The 17,974-nt window shown below is 37.2% G+C and overlaps 1 protein-coding gene across 2 annotated transcripts in view; it reads right to left on the reverse strand.

Moving 5' to 3' along the window:
- The window catches only part of PPP4R2 (protein phosphatase 4, regulatory subunit 2), a 51,589-nt gene extending 33,621 nt beyond the window's left edge, over positions 1 to 17,968 (reverse strand). The window contains exons 1-2 of one of the 2 annotated variants that reach the window (XM_012720548.1): positions 17,414 to 17,458; positions 16,717 to 16,798 (exon numbers count right to left, since the gene is read on the reverse strand). In XM_012720548.1, the coding sequence (XP_012576002.1) occupies positions 16,717 to 16,718 (2 nt within the window). In that variant the 5' untranslated portion in view covers positions 16,719 to 16,798; positions 17,414 to 17,458. Of the gene's footprint in view, positions 1 to 16,716; positions 16,799 to 17,413; positions 17,459 to 17,756 lie in introns of those variants that run through there. The other variant, XM_004675969.2, reaches the window with a different exon arrangement.
- Positions 17,969 to 17,974: the final 6 nt, after the last annotated feature.

Below are 17,974 nucleotides of genomic sequence, written 5' to 3' on the forward strand. Positions count from 1 at the left end.
TCTATATCTGTTTTATCTCAGACTCTGAGCATAACTTGAAGGGCCAACTGAAAAAATTCACCTTAAGGAAGAAAATGTATGAGTTACCTTAGTCCTAACTTTAAAATGAAGTTATTAATTAGCATATGTGATATAGGCAGGAAATGAAATATAATGTCTTACAGTTAAAATAAATATATACAAGACTATAGATTTACCAAAAAACTAAGTGGGAATGGTACATAACAAAAGGAATTTTCTCTTTCTGCAAGTTTCACATCAGCATTTTTTAACTTAAATGTCACTTATTATGCATTCACTATCACACTGTATGCACTCAATAAACCCTAACCCCTTTTTTGCCCATTTTCTTTTAAAAGGATATACACAGACTGCTTTGATTATCAATGATTTTCATTAAACAAGCTATATCTAAATCCAGTATATACACAGACTGCTTTGATTATCATTGATTTTCATTAAACAAGCTATATCTAAATCCAGTAAATATTTTAAAAATGCACTAACTATACACAGCAAATGCTTTGGACTAAATGTTTGTTTTCCCCAAATATTCATATACTGAAGCCCAAACTGGAACTGTGATGAATATGGCATTTGGAAAAGAGACCTTTGGAAAATTAAGTATTGATGTGGTGATGAGGTTGGATTAGCACTATAGTAGGGGGGTAAAAAAAAAAAAAAACAGAAACAGTGAGCAGGCTCTCTCACTCTCTCCCTCCCTTCTAACCTACCAAAAAGGTCCCACCCCAAACCAGAAGTGAGCCTCTAACCAGACCCAACCATAAGGGAACCTTGTTCTCAGAATCCCAGACCCCATTACTATGAGATAATAATTTTAATTTTTATTGTTTAAATCACCCAGTCTATGATATTCTGTTACAGTAGATGCTTAGGCTAAGTCTGCACATATCTACTATTTTGAAGGAAAGTGACATGTTACAGAAGGATGTAATGATGAAAAAATACAAATTCTGATGTCTAAGAAGCCTAACTTAGTAGGTGAAAAATATTTATATTTAATACTGAGATGGGAACATAAGTACAGAAAGGCAAGACTGCAATCTTGTTTGAAATCTGGAAATGTTTAGAAACAATGTGTGTAAAGCTGATTAAGGATAAACAGAATCTGGACCTAAGGAAACTAAAAGAGTAAAATTAAACATTGTTGGGAAGATTCACACACATAATTCTGATGCCAATAACATTTTCTAAAGCTAAAGAGAATATTTAAGGCCCTCCCTGGTGGCCCAACAGTTTATTAAAGCACAGCACTATGAAGCTATCCACAGATCCCCTGCCAACACGGTGCAGCAGGGCTCTCCCCATTACTCCCCTCAGCAGTGTATTTCAACAGATCTGCCTGTTCTGCTCCCCACTCTTTCTGGTGAATCTTCTCACCCTCTGTACCTCTGGCCTGTACCCCAGTTCTTGTATGCGTAAATAACTTAAAAAAAAATCTGAACGGTAAAACTATAATGTGTGGCTATAAAACACCCATTATTGTTTATTATACAAGTCACAGAAGAAAACATATTTTATTGAATTTATGTATACTTTTTTCTTATGAAGCAAATCTTGCTACCATGGTACTACTGACATGTTGAGTTTGATAATCCTTTGTTGCTGAGTTATCCTGTACAATAACAAAAATGTTTGGCCCTCCCTGGTGGTGCAGCGGGTTAAAGCACAGCACTGAGAAGCTAAAGCCACTTCCACATGAGTTCGATTCCCGCCTGCCGGGAAGGTGACCACATGGCGAGGCAGACCCGCTGACTGCAGCAGTGTACTTCCTCGATCTGCCTGTTCTGCTCCCTACTCTGTCTCTGGTGAAGCCTCTCGCTGCCCCTGAACCTCTGACCTGTACCCCAGTTCTGTATGAACAAATAAAAAAATGTTTAATAGCATCCATAGCTTCTACTCACTAAAGGGTAGTAGCATTCTTGCACTTTTAGCAATCAAATAAATACGTCTCTAAAGAATTATACAAGTGAACACAAATATTACAGAAATGTAAATTTGAAGGAAATACACATCTCAAAAAATCTCACAACTTCAATTAATTCTACTGTGAATTTCTGTCAAGTTCTATCAATTAAGTAGAAAACACAGGTCAAATTAGAACATTTTAAAGTTAAATAAAAGTATGCATTTATTCAAACCTAATTTTAACACAGTAGAGAATAATCTTAAGAAATGTCCTTTTTTGAGAATAGGACTTTATGACATTTCTGAGATCTCAGTAGTCAGTCAACCTAAGAGCAGACTATAGATTATTTTTCAAACTAGTTTCTTTGCTATGACCTATTTACATAAATAGGTCATGACTATTTTGCAAAAAAAAACTTTTAAAGGACAAGATTGCAAATACAATCATAAAAACTAAAGAATTTCTGTATTCTGTAGTTGAAGTCTCATATACTAATAAATGACTATTTATCTGTGGAATGTGATTTTAAACACAATATAACCCAGAATAACTGTTCAATCCTCCCATCACTACCCTTTGTATATGATACTATATAATCATGACTATCTTTTTTAAACAACTTGCTGCTTCAGACAATAATACATAAATCAAACATCTTCCTGAAACTAAACCATTGGAGTCAATTTCATCATGCTAACTTTATTATTTTTGTTAACAAGTGTCTAGCAATAAACTGAAAAAGAAACAACAGTTTAATAAATGACAAGATACCACAAGTGGCAGTAAATAAAGGTAAAGATGCTGGCACAGAACAAAAGCAAATTAAATTCAGATACCATTTTCATCTACCACACTGTCATATTTAAAAGTCTACTGTTTGGTGATAACACTGGTACAGAAATTACTTTCATAGTTTCATAAAAATTACATATGAAATTTTCAAGATTTCATAAAAGCATAGTTAAAATATTTTAACAAAAAGTTTGGGAAGGCAAGATCAGGATAATAGTGCATAGAAGTTTCAACTCATAAATTCCATCCTGATATCTCTGCCAATGTAAATATGCTCACTATAGCATTAACTAAACTGCTCATAACTGTATACAACCTAGGGAAACATCAAAAAGGTCAAGTTAATTAACTACAGTACGTCCAAAACAATAAAATACTACTGTGAACCTATCTACAATGGTTTTTTCCAGAGGATTTTTTTTTTAAAGTAACTACAGATTTTACTTCATTGATTTGTCATAGTATAGAGCAACTATGATAGCAAAGCCAATACTGCAAGCAGGATATTATAAGAAGGATAAAGCAATAAAGTATCAAACCTATGAACCCTCTAATATTAAGAAGAGAGAGATCAATATAAGGAGGAAGTTTTTTCTTGTTTATGAATTAAAAAAAAAAAACAAAACAAAAACAAGAAGACACAAGGAAATGGAAAGACATCCCCTGCTCATGATATTCGGAAGAATATCATAAAAATGGCCATCCTACCAAAAGCAATATACAGATTTAATATTATCCCAATAAAAATTTCAATGACATTCTTCAAAGATATTGATGAGATTTGTATGGAACCACAAAAATCCCCGAATAGCCAAAACTCTACTGATCAAAACAAGAAAGACTGGAGGCATCACAACCCAAGACTTCAAGCTATACTACAAAGCCATAATAATCAAAACTGCATGGTACTGGAACAAAAACAGACATATAGACCAATGGATTAAAATAGAAAACCCAGATATAAATCTACAGGTATATGGACAGCTAGTTTTGACAAAGGAGCAAAGTTTATGCAACGGAACAAAGAAAGTTTGTTCAGCAAATGGTGCTTGGAAAACTGGACTGCTACATGCAAAACAAAAAAAAAAAAAAAGAAAAGAAAAAGAAAAAGAAAAAAGAAAAAAAAAAATGAAGCGGCCCTCCCTGGTGGCGCAGTGGGCTAAAGCACTGCACTAAGAAGCTAAAGTCACTTCTGCATGAGTTCGATTCCCGTCTGCCCCGGATATGACCACATGGTGCGGCAGACCTCTCCTGACCCGCCCGCTGCTCCTCTTAGCCGTGTACTTTGTCGATCTGCCTGTTCTGTTCCCCACTCTGTCCCTGGTGAAGCCTCTCGCCGCCCCTGAGCCTTTGGCCTGTACCCCAGTTCTGTAGGCACAAATAAATAAATCTTTAAAAAAATAAGAAAAAAATGAAGCTAGACTACTATCTCACATCATGCACAAAAACCAACTTGAAATGGATCAAAAAAAAAAAAAAAAAACTAAGACTTGAAACCATAAAATATCTAAAAGGAAAGGTAGGCGAAACTCTGCATGACATATATTTCAATAGTATCTTTAAAGATACATCACCCAAAGCAAGGATAGTGATAGAAAGGATAAATAACTGGGACTACATCAAAAAAGCTTCTGTAGAGCAAAAGAGACACTACACAAAACAAAGAGACACCCCATTGATTGGGAGAAAATTTTTGCACACAATACTATTGACAAAGGACTGATCACAAAGGTACACAAAGAGCTGATAAAACTCAACAAAAATAAAGTGAATAACCCCATCAAAAAATGGGCAGAAGAGCTTCAAAGACACTTCTCCAAAGAAGAAATGTAGATGGCCAGCAGGCATATGAAAAAATGTTCAACATCTTTCATAACAAGGGAAATGCAAATTAAAACCACAATGAGATACCTACCATCTCACACCAGTGAGAATGTCACATATCAAAACAACTAACAACAACAGATGTAGGCAAGGATGTGGAGAAAAAGGAACTCTCCTGCACTGCTGGTGGGAATGCAAACTGATACAACCACTGTGGAAAGTGGTCTGGAGGTTTCTCAAAAGGGTAAAAAAAAAGAAAAGAACTTCTATATCACCCAGCAATCCCATGCCTAGGTATATACACAAAAACACTGATTCAAAAGGATACCTGCACCCCCATGTTTATTGATGCTCTATTTACAGTAGGGAAAATGTGTCATCAACCCAAATGCACAAAAATAGATGATTGGATTAAGAAGATGTAGTGTGTGTGTGTGTGTGTGTGTATATATATATATAAATAAAAATACATAAAATGGAATATTACTCAGCCGTCAAAAATATTACTCAGCCTGTGTCATTTGCAGCAACATGGATGGACCTAGAAGGGATCATGCTTAATGAAATAACCCAGAAAGAGAAAGAAAAATTATCGGATGGTTTCACTCACATAAGGAGCATAAGGGATCAGGGAAGAGAAAAAAAAAAGAGAAAGAGACTAACAAATGTAATAAGAGTAAAAATGAAAACAATGAACAACTATAAACCAGACATTTTATGGGGGGGGGGGGAGGAATGGCATCCGAACTGGGGTGGAAGAGTGCACTGGACTGAGGTGATGGCACACAGGTGAATTCATGATGGGAGGCCCATGGGGATTAAAAGTGAGCTGGAAAAATGCACAAAATGAAGAATGATGTAAAAAAAATTATGTTTATGGTGTAAAAAAATAAAAAATAGGGGGGAAAAAAACCCCTCAATTTTCCAATGTACTTAGTGGGGAAAAAGGAAAACTAGGCCATATTCTACCCACATTCAAGATTGCTCAGAGGTAATAATTCTCCTGTGCAAAGATCCAAGAAAAGAACTTGGTCTTTTCTCCAATTAAAAAACAAATCAGGGCCCTCCCTGGTGGCTCAACTGCTTAAAGCGCAGCACCATGAAGCTCAAGAGCAGTACCATGAAGCTCACTGCAGTCACTTCACCACAAATTTGATTCCTTCCCATAGAGGTGACCCACATGCTGTGGCAGACCTTTCCTGACCTGCCTGCTGCTCCCCTCAGCAGTGTACTTCTCAATTTGCCTGTTCTGTTCCCTGCTTTGCCTCTGGTGAATCCTCTCACCACCCCTGCACCCCAGTTCTGTATGCACAAATAAATCTTTAATCACTACAGAAACACAACACACACACACTTTCGAGACAAAACAGCCACTATTAAAAAGTCATCCTGAACAACAGTCCTAAAATGAGAATAAAAAATTTCCAAAAACATTAAATTCACTTTTGCACAATTATGAACTGAAATCCTGTGTTAACAAAGTTTCTCCAAAATTACAATTACTAAAAATTTTCAGCCTTAAGCTCCCTGGAAAAGTAAGAATTACAAATGTCTGGGTACATCACTTACCTACCTTTCCTTATTGACCCTTCCAGTTAAATTATCTTGGAACAGTTTTTCTTAAATCATCAAACATCAGTCCTAACCTCCCCATATTTGACCTAAGGCTCCCATCTCTCCCCACCACACCCTCTCCCCCCAACCTAGGTATCAGTGCTTAGAAGGTACATTGAGCTCTGGCTTAGATAACAAGCATAAAAATCTCAAGAAGTCACAGAACTGGTAATAATAAGAGTTTCCTACCAAATGCACTGTATCAAATTCTAACAGCAATTTTGAAAGGATCATTAGATTCAGGAAAGATATAAGAAGACAACTGAACATTTGATAAGAGGCATATAAAGGTACAGCTTGTAAGAGTACCTGAGTATGTCTAAGTTGTTACTTAACAGTTGCACAATCTTTAGGCAAACAATTCTGAAATCGCCAGTATCCTCACTTTTTAAAAAGGAGGGACCCACTCCAAAAGTAACTGAAAGCATTAAAGTAGAACAGGTATACATACAAATCATGTGATGATGTTTGGCACAAAATCAATGTTTCTATCACATATAAGAAAAAAATAACATTAAAAATAACATTTAGGGTCCTCCCCAGTGGTGTAGCAGGTTGGAGAGGGTTGAAGCTGAGCCTAGCCATGGCAGCTTCAATGATAGTTTGATCCCCGCCCTGGTAGTGCTCCACATGGCATGACAGACCTCTCCAGCTTGCCTGCTGCTCCCCTCAGCAGTGTACTTTGTTGCTGTCTGTTCTGTTCCCCACTCAGTTTCTGGTGAATCCTCTCACATCCATGCATCTCTGGCTGTATGCATTTCTGTATGCATAAATAAATAAATCTTAAGTATATATATATATATATTTTAAAGGGTCAAAAATACTCACTGGGTTCTAGCCCCCGCAAGGATTTGAGACAAATCATAGGGAAACAGAAAGAGAAAAGTGCACTATACTGCATCCTTGAGGGCACTGAAGTCAGATTTAGTTATCAGAAAGAAAGAAGTTTTAGCAAAGAAAATGAGTAGGTAGCTCAGTCATAAGCATAAAGAAGCCTGATGAGAGTTAGGGAAGTTTTGGGCTGGAAGAGCTCAAAGTAACTAGTCTCAGTTTTCACTCTTAGGACTTCATTTTAGTATGTGATGTAATTTTTATGCATCAAAACTGGTATCAGATGTCATTTACTACTAATTTTATTTTTCGTATCATAGTGTGTGAGTAATATAAGCCAGGATTTACTGAATACCTTACTGAGACACATACATAACATACAAGTGTGTTGTCTTCATTTTTCTATAGACTCCCTCAATAAAACTTCTCCCCCACCAAACTGGTAAAAGCCCTATTTTTATTTATTAATTAAATGTGGCATGCATATCGAATTTTGGTGTCATCTTTGTGCCAAGGCCTATGCTAATCATTTCTGCATCATTACATTTTTGGTTTATGTGATGTCAAAGCAAGCACCAAAAAATGCTCTATTTGCATTACCATATCTATGGCATTTTACAAAGCAATGGGGGCCATTATCATTGTTCTATATTACTAATTTGAGATTTCAATTAGCTGTTCATAACTTATTAATAGCCAAGATGCAATTTCTTAATAATATTCAATGTATTTGGTAGGGATGGAGTTTGGAGAGTAGTTAATAGAAATGCCTATTATAGAAGTTAGATTCCACAACTATATGACAAACCCAGGCAGCCTGATAGAGTAACAGAATGTCTATGAGTGAAAAACAGAGAGCAAAAACAAGCTGAGGACCCCCCAAAAATTAAGATCGAAAATATATTCCTCAGACTATCACTAAATTTTTTTTTAAATACTGGCAATAGATTTACTTATGCACAAAAACTAGGGTGCAGGCTCAGGCATAAACATTAAGAAGATTGATGAGGCTTCTTAACTGGTTGGATTATGTTGCATAGGCAGCCTAAAAGTTTTAGGCTGGAAAGAGATCAAAGTAACCTGTCAATACATTTTCACTCTTAGGACTTCATTTTACTATGTGATGTAATTTTTATGTATCAAAACTGGTATTAATGTTATTTTACTACTAAGTAGTAAAATAGGGGCAAGAGGATTCATCAGACAGTGGGGAGCAGAACAGGCAGATCTACTGAAAGCTAAGACAGTGGCAGAGACAGGAGAGGTCTGCTTACCATATGTGGGTTAGCTCCCTCGCAGGGGATCTAACTCAGGCTTCAGTGAGATACAGTCCTAAATCCTCATCCCAAGCCATCAGGGAGGCCCCTCATTAAGCATTTTTAAAGTGATTTCACATGCAAATATATTAAATGAAAAACAAACAAACAAAAAAACCAAACACCAAATATTTTCCTTTTCACCTAAACTTTTTATTAAGCTTTTTGCTGAAACTAAAAACTGATTTAGGAAGACAGTAAGACAGACACACACATTTATGCACTCATCCCAATAATTAACTTCCTATCAGAAAGGTAAAGGTCTACAGTTTACAAAACACAGCTGAGTGTGACCAGTAATTTCTGGACCATCAAGTGCTTTCTACTAGGAGATGTTCTGAAGTACCAAGTTGTTTTGACAAGCTTTCAGCCAGTATTTCATAAACATTATAAACATATACATCATTGCTGACATAAATATAGATTAAAAAAAAAAACACCTTCTTTAACTTTTGTAAGTCTAATGACTTAAGTCTAACATTATTGAATCTTTCTCATCCACGTATAAACAAATGATTCTCAATTGCTTTTTACTATCTCCACCCCATTCTAATGCCTATGCAACATAATCCAGCCAGTTAACATTTTTCACCACAATCAAGAGGTTCCATTCTCCACCCTTAATCACTACTGCTATAATACAAGGCCAAGGAACTAGTGTTACAACAGAGACTTCTATAAGCCGAAAGGTACCTTGGACATCGAGTATTGGAAGTCCTTCAGTTAGTATCTGAGGAAATTGGGGCCTATTACAAACTACAGTTCAAGTGACTTAAATAATGAGACTATGCACAGGCTCTGGTCATGGCTCTGCAGTGAAGCCAGAAGGCAATGGCATTGGCAGGTTCTAGAAATCTGAGCTCCAGACAGACTGATGCAGTGTCTATAAGGACTACATAGGTCTATGCTAAGTCTATATAAGGAAGGCACCAGTGGGGATTTTAAAAGACTGATGGCAGTAACAACCAACACCTACTGGAATAAGATTATCTTACATAAGTGACACATGAATTTCAAGAATCACATGTCTCTGGGGGGAATATGAAATCCATAATGGAATGAAACTAGAGCTTAATTACCAATAGTAGAGAGTTCCTCCTGCCCTTTTCTCCAACCCTCATCAGTATTGGTACTTGCTTTTATAATCTCATGTTAATAAAAAAGCAGAGAGTAAAATAAATAAATGAGTAACAAGTAAGGGAGACTAAAATAATTTGTTATAGTAGTTGCCTTGGAGAATGGGGCTCATCACTATGTGCCAGTCATGCCATTAAATACTTTTCATGTATAATTTCACTGAATCCCCCACAGTAGCACTTGAGATAGAAATTTTACTTTATTATCCATTTTTACATATAAGGAATTTAAGGCCAGAGAACTCTGCCTTAATAACTTCTTAATAAGTTACTACTTATTAAGTAGTAGGATTGGGAATTTAAGTGAAGTCCATATTGTACTCTCCTGACTCTAAAACCACAGTTCCTTCAATACGAAATTAAGTACCTAGACTTGTTTCTTGAGCCAAGTTTAGTGAGGCAACTATAAGGTTTAAACACTCATTTTCAAGTGACACAAAAACACAAGAAATAGTATGTCCAATTTTATGGAGAAGTTATTAAGCTAAACTCAAGTCATGCTTTGTCCAAGAATGATATTAACTCCCGATACCACACACCTCATATAAAATAGGATACTACCTGCTTCTAGTAAAAATCTGAACAGAATACAGAAAATATGAGCTTAATTGTGCAACAGAGAGACTGAAGGCTTGAAATGTTAATTCTAGCCAGAAAACTGGGAAGTGTAGTTTCCAGACCATGATTTTGTACAGTGTACATGACATATCAGGTTTACAGAATGGTATGAAAGAAATGAAACCAACTATAATTTTCTTCATGTTTATACAATGATGATTGCAGCTACTGGAACATTTGAAAGCAAAAGTGTCGATTTAACCAGCATTTACAGATATTCTACTTTGCTTTCTCTGTATTCCAATATAATGATGGTACAGAAGAGGACTTTAGAGAGCACATAACTCAAGTTACATATTTTAGAATTTAAACGTTTGTAAAGTGTTTCAGAAAACTATAATTAATGCTACAAGTCAATACTTTCCATCTTATTGCAACATTAAGAGGAAAAATTAATAGTGATAATACTTCTAAGAAAGGGAAATATGATGACCTCTATCTGCAATAGTTTCAGTTTTAAAAAGATCTGAACAAAAGTTAGCTGACAGAAATAATTAAAAATGTGACAAAAATCATAAAGCTCATATGAGACTGACAATTTAGAAATAATGTTCAGTACTATATTAAACAGAGTCCCTCCCTTAAGAAGCCTCCTGGGGACCAGGGGGAGGAGAGATTCCACAGAAGGTAACAGCCTTATGGGTTTAAGAAGTTTTTTATATTTGTAAAACACAGGTCTAACTATTATGACTATTTTTAAGTGAACTTATTTTCTTATGGATTCAAAATTACTGAAAATATAAAGCCTGACTACAGCAGAAAAGGCAAACTCAGTATAAGTATCATTAACGTTAACAGCTACTATTTAGCAAACACTATACTAATCTTTCCATGTAGTATCTATTCATACCTCAAAGTTTTTAGTCTCAGTTTACTTAACAGGAACTTTGAAAGTTTTCCTAAAAAGTGTAAATCTGAAAGAATGGCAGTGGTGTTAGTTTTACCTCTCCAAAATCCCATATACATCAGAAATATCTAGATAGCAAAACAAAACATTTACAACAAACTAGCTGAGATTAGTCTCATGAATAATTAGTCTCCAAAAAATAATAAAGAAATATTATGACTTGTGTATTATCAGGGTTTTTTTTTTACTTGCTCAGTACAGCAGAGCAAATTCATGGTATACAAGGACTTATGAACTACAATATAACCAAAAAAATCATGGCAGACCAATCTGAAAATAATGGCTGAAACTGAAATGAGTAGTGAGTGAACAGAATTAAGAGTCTAAAGAGAAGAAGTTTTGCTCCCAGAAACTCCTGAAAGTGCCTACCAGCAATCTCTCCAGCAGCAACCCACAATGAGTAGAAAGGGAGAATTGCGGTAACAGAAAAACAAGGCCCAAGTACAAGTGGGAGAACAGAGCCTGCAAACTTCAAAAACAAGCTGTCATACTATTATAAACACTTTATAAAAACAATGAGCATGCTCTGTGAATTGGAAAAGCTATTCTGCATCATGACTTTTCTTCAAAGTGCAGAAAAACTAATTTTATATAAAAATGAGCACCAGAGAAAGTATCAAATTCAATGTTAACTTATAAGTAAAAAGGCGAATAAAGAGCAGAATAACATACTTAAGGACATTAAAAGAAAGCTACTAAGAATTATTTAAAAACTCTGTTTCAAAATGAACTAAAGACTGAGAAAAACGGGGCAAGTCAGAATTGAAGAAATTTAGAAAACGAAGCAATAGACTTCAATAAAGAATCAGAATGAAAGGAAAAAAATATTTTGAAATAAAGACTAACTGGGAAATACACAAGAACAATTGAATACAAATAATACAGTAAGTCTCTTAGAGACAATTTTAAAAAACTGCAATGAAACTACGAGAAGCAGACTGATAGTTACCATGTGTAAATCACAAGTCGACATGTCTGTATATACAAAGAACTCTCAAAATTCAGTAAGAAAACTCACTTTTCAAATGAGCAGATATTAACTAATTTACCAAAAAAAGGTACAAATAGCAATCATGCGCCCGAATAGATACCACCATTAATGGAAAGCAAATTAAAACCACCATACATTTTGCACTAATTACAATGGTTAAAGCAAAAAAAAAAAGAACCAAAGTGCTGGAACGGATGTGGAAAACTGGTATCAATATCTACTATGCTAGTGGAAACTGGTATAATCTCTGTTAAAAAGTTTGGCATTTTCTTAAATACATACATGTACCATATGATCTAGCCACTCCACTCAGGTTTTTATCCAAGAGAAGAGAAGAAAGCTTATGTCCAAAGTCATACACAAATATTTACAGAAAGCTTCTTTTATAACAACTAGAAATAAACAAATATGCACTAACATGCAAGTGTAAAAGAATACAGGACAAATTCATAGGGAGCGAAGATTAAAAATGGCAGAAAGAGGCCCTCCCTGGTGGCGCAGCGGGTTAAAGCACAGCACTGAGAATCTAAAGCCACTTCCGCATGAGTTCGATTCCCGCCTGCCCTGGAGGTGACCACATGGCGTGGCAGACCTCTCCTGCCCACCCAATGCTCCCCTTAGCAGTGTACTTCATTGATCTGCCTGTTCTGCTCCCCACTCAGTCTCTGGTGAAGCCTCTCACCCTCCGCATCTCTGGCCTGTAGCCCAGTTCTGTATGAATAAATAAATCTTTAAAAAAAAAAAAAAAAAAACGGCAGGAAGAAACTTCTGGGAGTAATGGACATGCTTACAATCTTCTTGGCTGTGGTGATAGCATTGTGTGTACAGATATCAAAATTTACCATACCTCACATTTCCAATACTTTTCTGTACTGTGTATCAATTACAATTCAATAAAGCTATTTTTAAAAATCAAGAATGAAGAAAAATGAACCATGACAAATATTGCAAAAATGACTCAAGTAGGAATACAAAGAGTGCCTTAAAAAGAAAACCAAAGGAAATTAACTCAGGAATCACTTCCTGAAATTAAAAATTTGAAAACATATACTGAAAGAACATACTACATATTGACCCAACATGTCCATCCAACACAGGGACGTAAGCTAGAAAAACTACTGCACTTAAAGAAAAATGAAAAATCCTTTGTCAATCTAGGGAAAGAGAGTAGCTCGTTTATAGAGAAGGAATATTAGAATATCATCAGACTTCTGGAGGGGTGGGAGAAGGACTAAGACTCTCATTAAACTGGGGGCTTGATTAACATAGAACTCAAGGACAAAAAATGTGAACCAAAGATTTTATTTCCAGCCAAACTGATCTTTAAGGATGAAGTACACACACTGTATTAGTACACAAAAATTCAGGAAATATTGTTCCCATGAATCCTGTCTGAAGAAATATACCAGAAAATGAGCTTTAGAAAACTGAAACAAGGGACATAGACATAAAGACTAGTAAGACTAGTAGTAAGTACAAGATATATAACTACCATAAAACTAAAACTAAGTAATTAAATGGTGGTTAAAGTAACTATATGCTCGGGTAATGAAAATACACTTTTTTAAATGAGGGATAAGATTTGGGAAAGTATATATAGAAAAATTTAATGTTCTTAATATTACTACTAACATTCTTATACATTTTGGTGTGTAATGTCAGAAAGTCAATAATTAATTATGGACAGTCTAAATCTGCCAGTCCACGTGTCCTTAGCCAGGGTTTTTTGGTGTGGAAGAAGTGAAAAAACCTCATGGCCCTGATTCTGAATTAGAAGTAGCAGCATGAGTCATGAAGACTTTTAAAATCTACTTCTAGCCATTGAAATGGTTAACTGGGTAATAAGCATTTGTAGCATCCAGGATGTAGACTTGAAACACCATTTCCCACTAAAAGAAAATAAGGGCTTCTTGAAATACTGTAGGTTCTAAGGTCCATGGCAAAAAATGGGCTTCTGTCATATCAGAGCTAAAGAAAGCCGTCTAACGTGCTTCGGAGAAGTTCCCAATGGTCAAGGATGAGACAATCTAACCATCAAAAAAGAGTTAACTACCAACTAAAACCCATCAAATATGTTTAAACCCAGAACTGATGGATGTTTAAACGAATGGTTAACATATCTACCATGTATGCTTTTGTTTACTCAGCACATTTGTTGTTCAGTCAGAAACCATTATCTTTGGGAAAATGCTACTCAGGAAATGTCCTATTTTCATGAGAAAGCTCTTCAACATAGTAACTTTTTGAAACAACTCACTTGAGTTCTGCTTATAGATAGGAAAAGACAGACTGGAAGGACTGGTAATCTCCCTCCTCCAAAGTTTATTATTCAGTATCTTGTCATCTTTCCCAACTTCCTACATCAGATGTTTACAGGTAATTTTTTTTTTAAAGATTTATTTATTTGTACATACAGAACTGGGGTACAGGCCAGAGGCTCAGGGGCAGTGAGAGGCTTCACCAGAGACAGAGGGGGGAGCAGAACAGGCAGATCTACGAAGTACACCGCTGAGGGGAGCGGCAGGTGGGTCAGGAGAGGTCTGCCACGCCATGTGGTCACCTCCGGGGCAGATGGGAATGGAACTCATGCGGAAGTGGCTTTTAGCTTCTCAGTGCAGTGCTTTAACCTGCTGTGCCACCAGGGAGGGCCCATAGTAATTCTTAATAGACTAGGAGGCAAAATTTTTTCCAGGCTCTTTTTTGGTACCCTTTCTACCCAACTAAGAAACCAGACTTATAATTCTGAAATCTTTCTGAAACCCCCAATTTTTTTCTTTTTTAATGAAAACAGCCTTGGCAGTCACTGATGTTCATCCATAAACAAAGTTTATATATTTCTTCTGTTAGTGATTTTTTGCTATGTGTCAACAAAAATGAAAATAGAACTATGAAATCCTTATCTTAAGCAATCTGTCCCTTCTAAAATTATCAGAAATATCTAAAATGCTGTTTCAATTTTCATTCTATTACAATCATAGAAATTAGATGGAGGGCTCTCCCTGGTGGCCAAGGGGTTAAAGCACAGCATTAGGAAGCTACCACCAGCCACTGCAACACTGAGTTCCATCCCCTGCCAGGGAGGTGACTCACATGGCCTGCAGACCTCTCCTGACCCACCAGCTGCCACTCCCCTCAGCAGTGTATTTCAGTACATCTGCCCATTATGCTCTCCACTCTGTCTCTGGTGAATCCTCTCACTCCCAAACGTCTCTGGCCTGTACCCCAGTTCTCATATGCATAAATAAGTAAGTCTTAAAAAAAATAGATGGAGCTGAGTCCGGCCATCATAAATGGATGAAAAATTTCAAATTTCATTACCCAAAATTAAGACATGCCCCTGTTGACTAAAATAAAAGGCTAAATGAAACTAAATGTATTAATACCAGCTGCCTGAACAAAATAAATTCTGAAACAATTTTTCAAACTCTATAAAGACTCTAATACCACCAAATCATTTTAGTATAAAATAAGCTCAGCAAATGTACAAAGATCTAATGGGGGAGAGTCTTGTTTAAGTCCTCTAGCTGGATAAAATTATCCAGAAAACTGAAGTAAAATTTCCCTAGCCGCCTGGTGATGTAGTTACACTGGTTACTAAAAAGTTTTCTTTTAGAAATGATCAACTTCATAGTCATAGTACTTATTAATTATATATTATCAAAAAGAGAAGGCATTTTACAAAGCTGATAAGCTGAATAAAAGAAACTTTAAGCATTTATCTCCAAGTAGTTGGGTACAACCTTGTATATCAAAATTTTGAAAGTAAAAATTTTTTTTACCCTTAAGGAAGGCTAGAGATGAATGCATTCAGACCAACTAACAATTCAAATGAAAGAGACTACATAATTCAGAGGCAAAATAAGGGTTCCATTTTTAAAATGTAATAAACACATCACAGCAATGTCCGTGTGTTGATTGGCAGTATCAATAAAGCACTAAGGTGGTTCAGGTATTCTATTAAAACTATAGCCATATTAGGTAACCAAAATGAATCCACTTATTAACATTGCACCCAAAGAAACCTTTGCATTGCCTGCTCCCCACCATCAACCCAAAGTCTACAATGACATCTCCAAAGCTGTGTTGCTTTCTATAAATTACTTAGCCAGACTGTGGAAATAACTGGAAATAATTCCTGACACACAATGAACTGGAATGTTCATTTTGAAAATTGTCCTAACTTCACAATTTGTTTCAGATTCACAACATTTTTAAGTGAACCTAGAAAAATAGTAAGCATATGTAACAAGTTGGCTATCCTAGGAAGTTTACAGAACACTCAAAACTATATCTGGAATTTGTCAGATAATCACCCTAAATTTTCAAGAGAATAAATACAAGTGACACTTCAGACACCCACATATGTAAATATAACAATGAAAGGTTGGATACAGGACAACAGGAGAAAATACCAACAAAACAATCTGAAACAAAGTCACAAAGTTCTGGAAATAGACCTATTTGTTATGACCAAAAAGGGTCATAATGGAAGAGAAATTCTTTATATCTCTGGCTCTCTTGGAATAATAGATTCTAAGTGTGTCAATGCAGATATAAAAATAAGAATTTAACTTTTAAAATTCATTAGTGGATGCATTAAGTAAATAAGTATATGCCCTTAGTAGATGCTTTAAATGACTGGGGTGTGTATGGTTTTTTATTAGATGGAATTCTCCATTCTTCTGAAAAGTTTTTCCCTCTCCTGTGCAATTCTAAATGATAGTAGGTGTATACCATCGAGAGCGTTTGTAACTCACATTGTTTCTCCAGTCTTGGCTACATGACAAAGAAACTGATCCAGGACCGGACAAACTTCCTTTTTCCCCCTCTTCTCAAAATCTAGATAAGAAAGAAAAGTTATCAGTTATTTATTAGAGTCCACCATCAACCATTTCCTCTAAAAACAAAACTTTCCTCCCCATCTTTCTTCCTACTGAAAACCAATTATAAAAAGTCGGCATCTCCGTTTCCACTGTTAGTTGCACTTCCAATACGTCACCCTCTTCAGGTAAAGAGAATCCTCCTAAAGGGGGCACTCCACTTCTCTCCAAACCATCACGTTAATGTTTCTCAAAAGTGTGATCCGGAGGAACATTAACATGATTCATCTGGGTTACAACACAGACCCTAGCCCCCGACTCTATCAAACTGTTTAAATTCATAAATCTACATTTTCAAATACACTGGTATCTTCACGTAGCCGTCCCCAAATAAGCCTAATGTCAACACATAATTCTAAAAACGACGAAATCACACTAGTCTAAGTTTGAGAACCACTGTTTCTCAAGCCTGTTGCTTGAAAAGGTGAGCAATCAAGACTAGTGAAAGCGACCACCTTAGAATTGGGGCGCGTGGAGAATGACTTCAGAAACCCTCTAAAAGGCTCCCTGATATGCTTAAAAGTTGCTCTGCTGCCCCCTCCCCCCACCCCCAAAAACCTTACTTTTCCCTCACCCCGACGCCTGGCGCGCGGAGGCACCACGGAGAACTGAGCCTGCCCACGAGCGGGCAGCTGGCCCACGACCCGACCCAGAGGGGTGGGAAAGAGGCTGGGGCCCCGGGAGAGCGTCCCCGGCTCCCCTCCCCCAGTCCAGACGCCAGCGGCCGACACAAAGCCCAGAGTGGGGCGGGAGGGAGCTGCCCACAGGGCTCCCCGCCCCTGGGGAGCTGGGAGGGGGATGGGAGCCGAGGAATAGCGCCCCGCCGCCCGGCCCCCACCCTCGGGACCCCCGGCCTGAAAGAGGAGGTGAGAGGGCGGTGGAGGGTACGGAAGAAGGGAGGGGGCAGCTACCCCCACCTTTTAGCGCCTCATGCAGTCTCTCGACGTCCATGGCTTCCCGGAGTCCCTCGCTGCCTCCGCCTCCCTCCGCGGGTTTCCCGGGGACCGGAACGCCTCCCCCCACCCCCCCGACGCCCTCCCCCTCCCTCGCACACACTACGGCACGTAGGCGACCGGGGGGGGCACCGAAGGGAGCCGGGGGAAGCGAGCGACAGAGCGAGACCGAGAGAGCGAGC

This window comes from Condylura cristata, unplaced genomic scaffold, assembly GCF_000260355.1.
Source record: "Condylura cristata isolate star-nosed mole 26May11 unplaced genomic scaffold, ConCri1.0 scaffold00004, whole genome shotgun sequence".
Taxonomy (NCBI): Eukaryota; Metazoa; Chordata; class Mammalia; order Eulipotyphla; family Talpidae; genus Condylura; species Condylura cristata.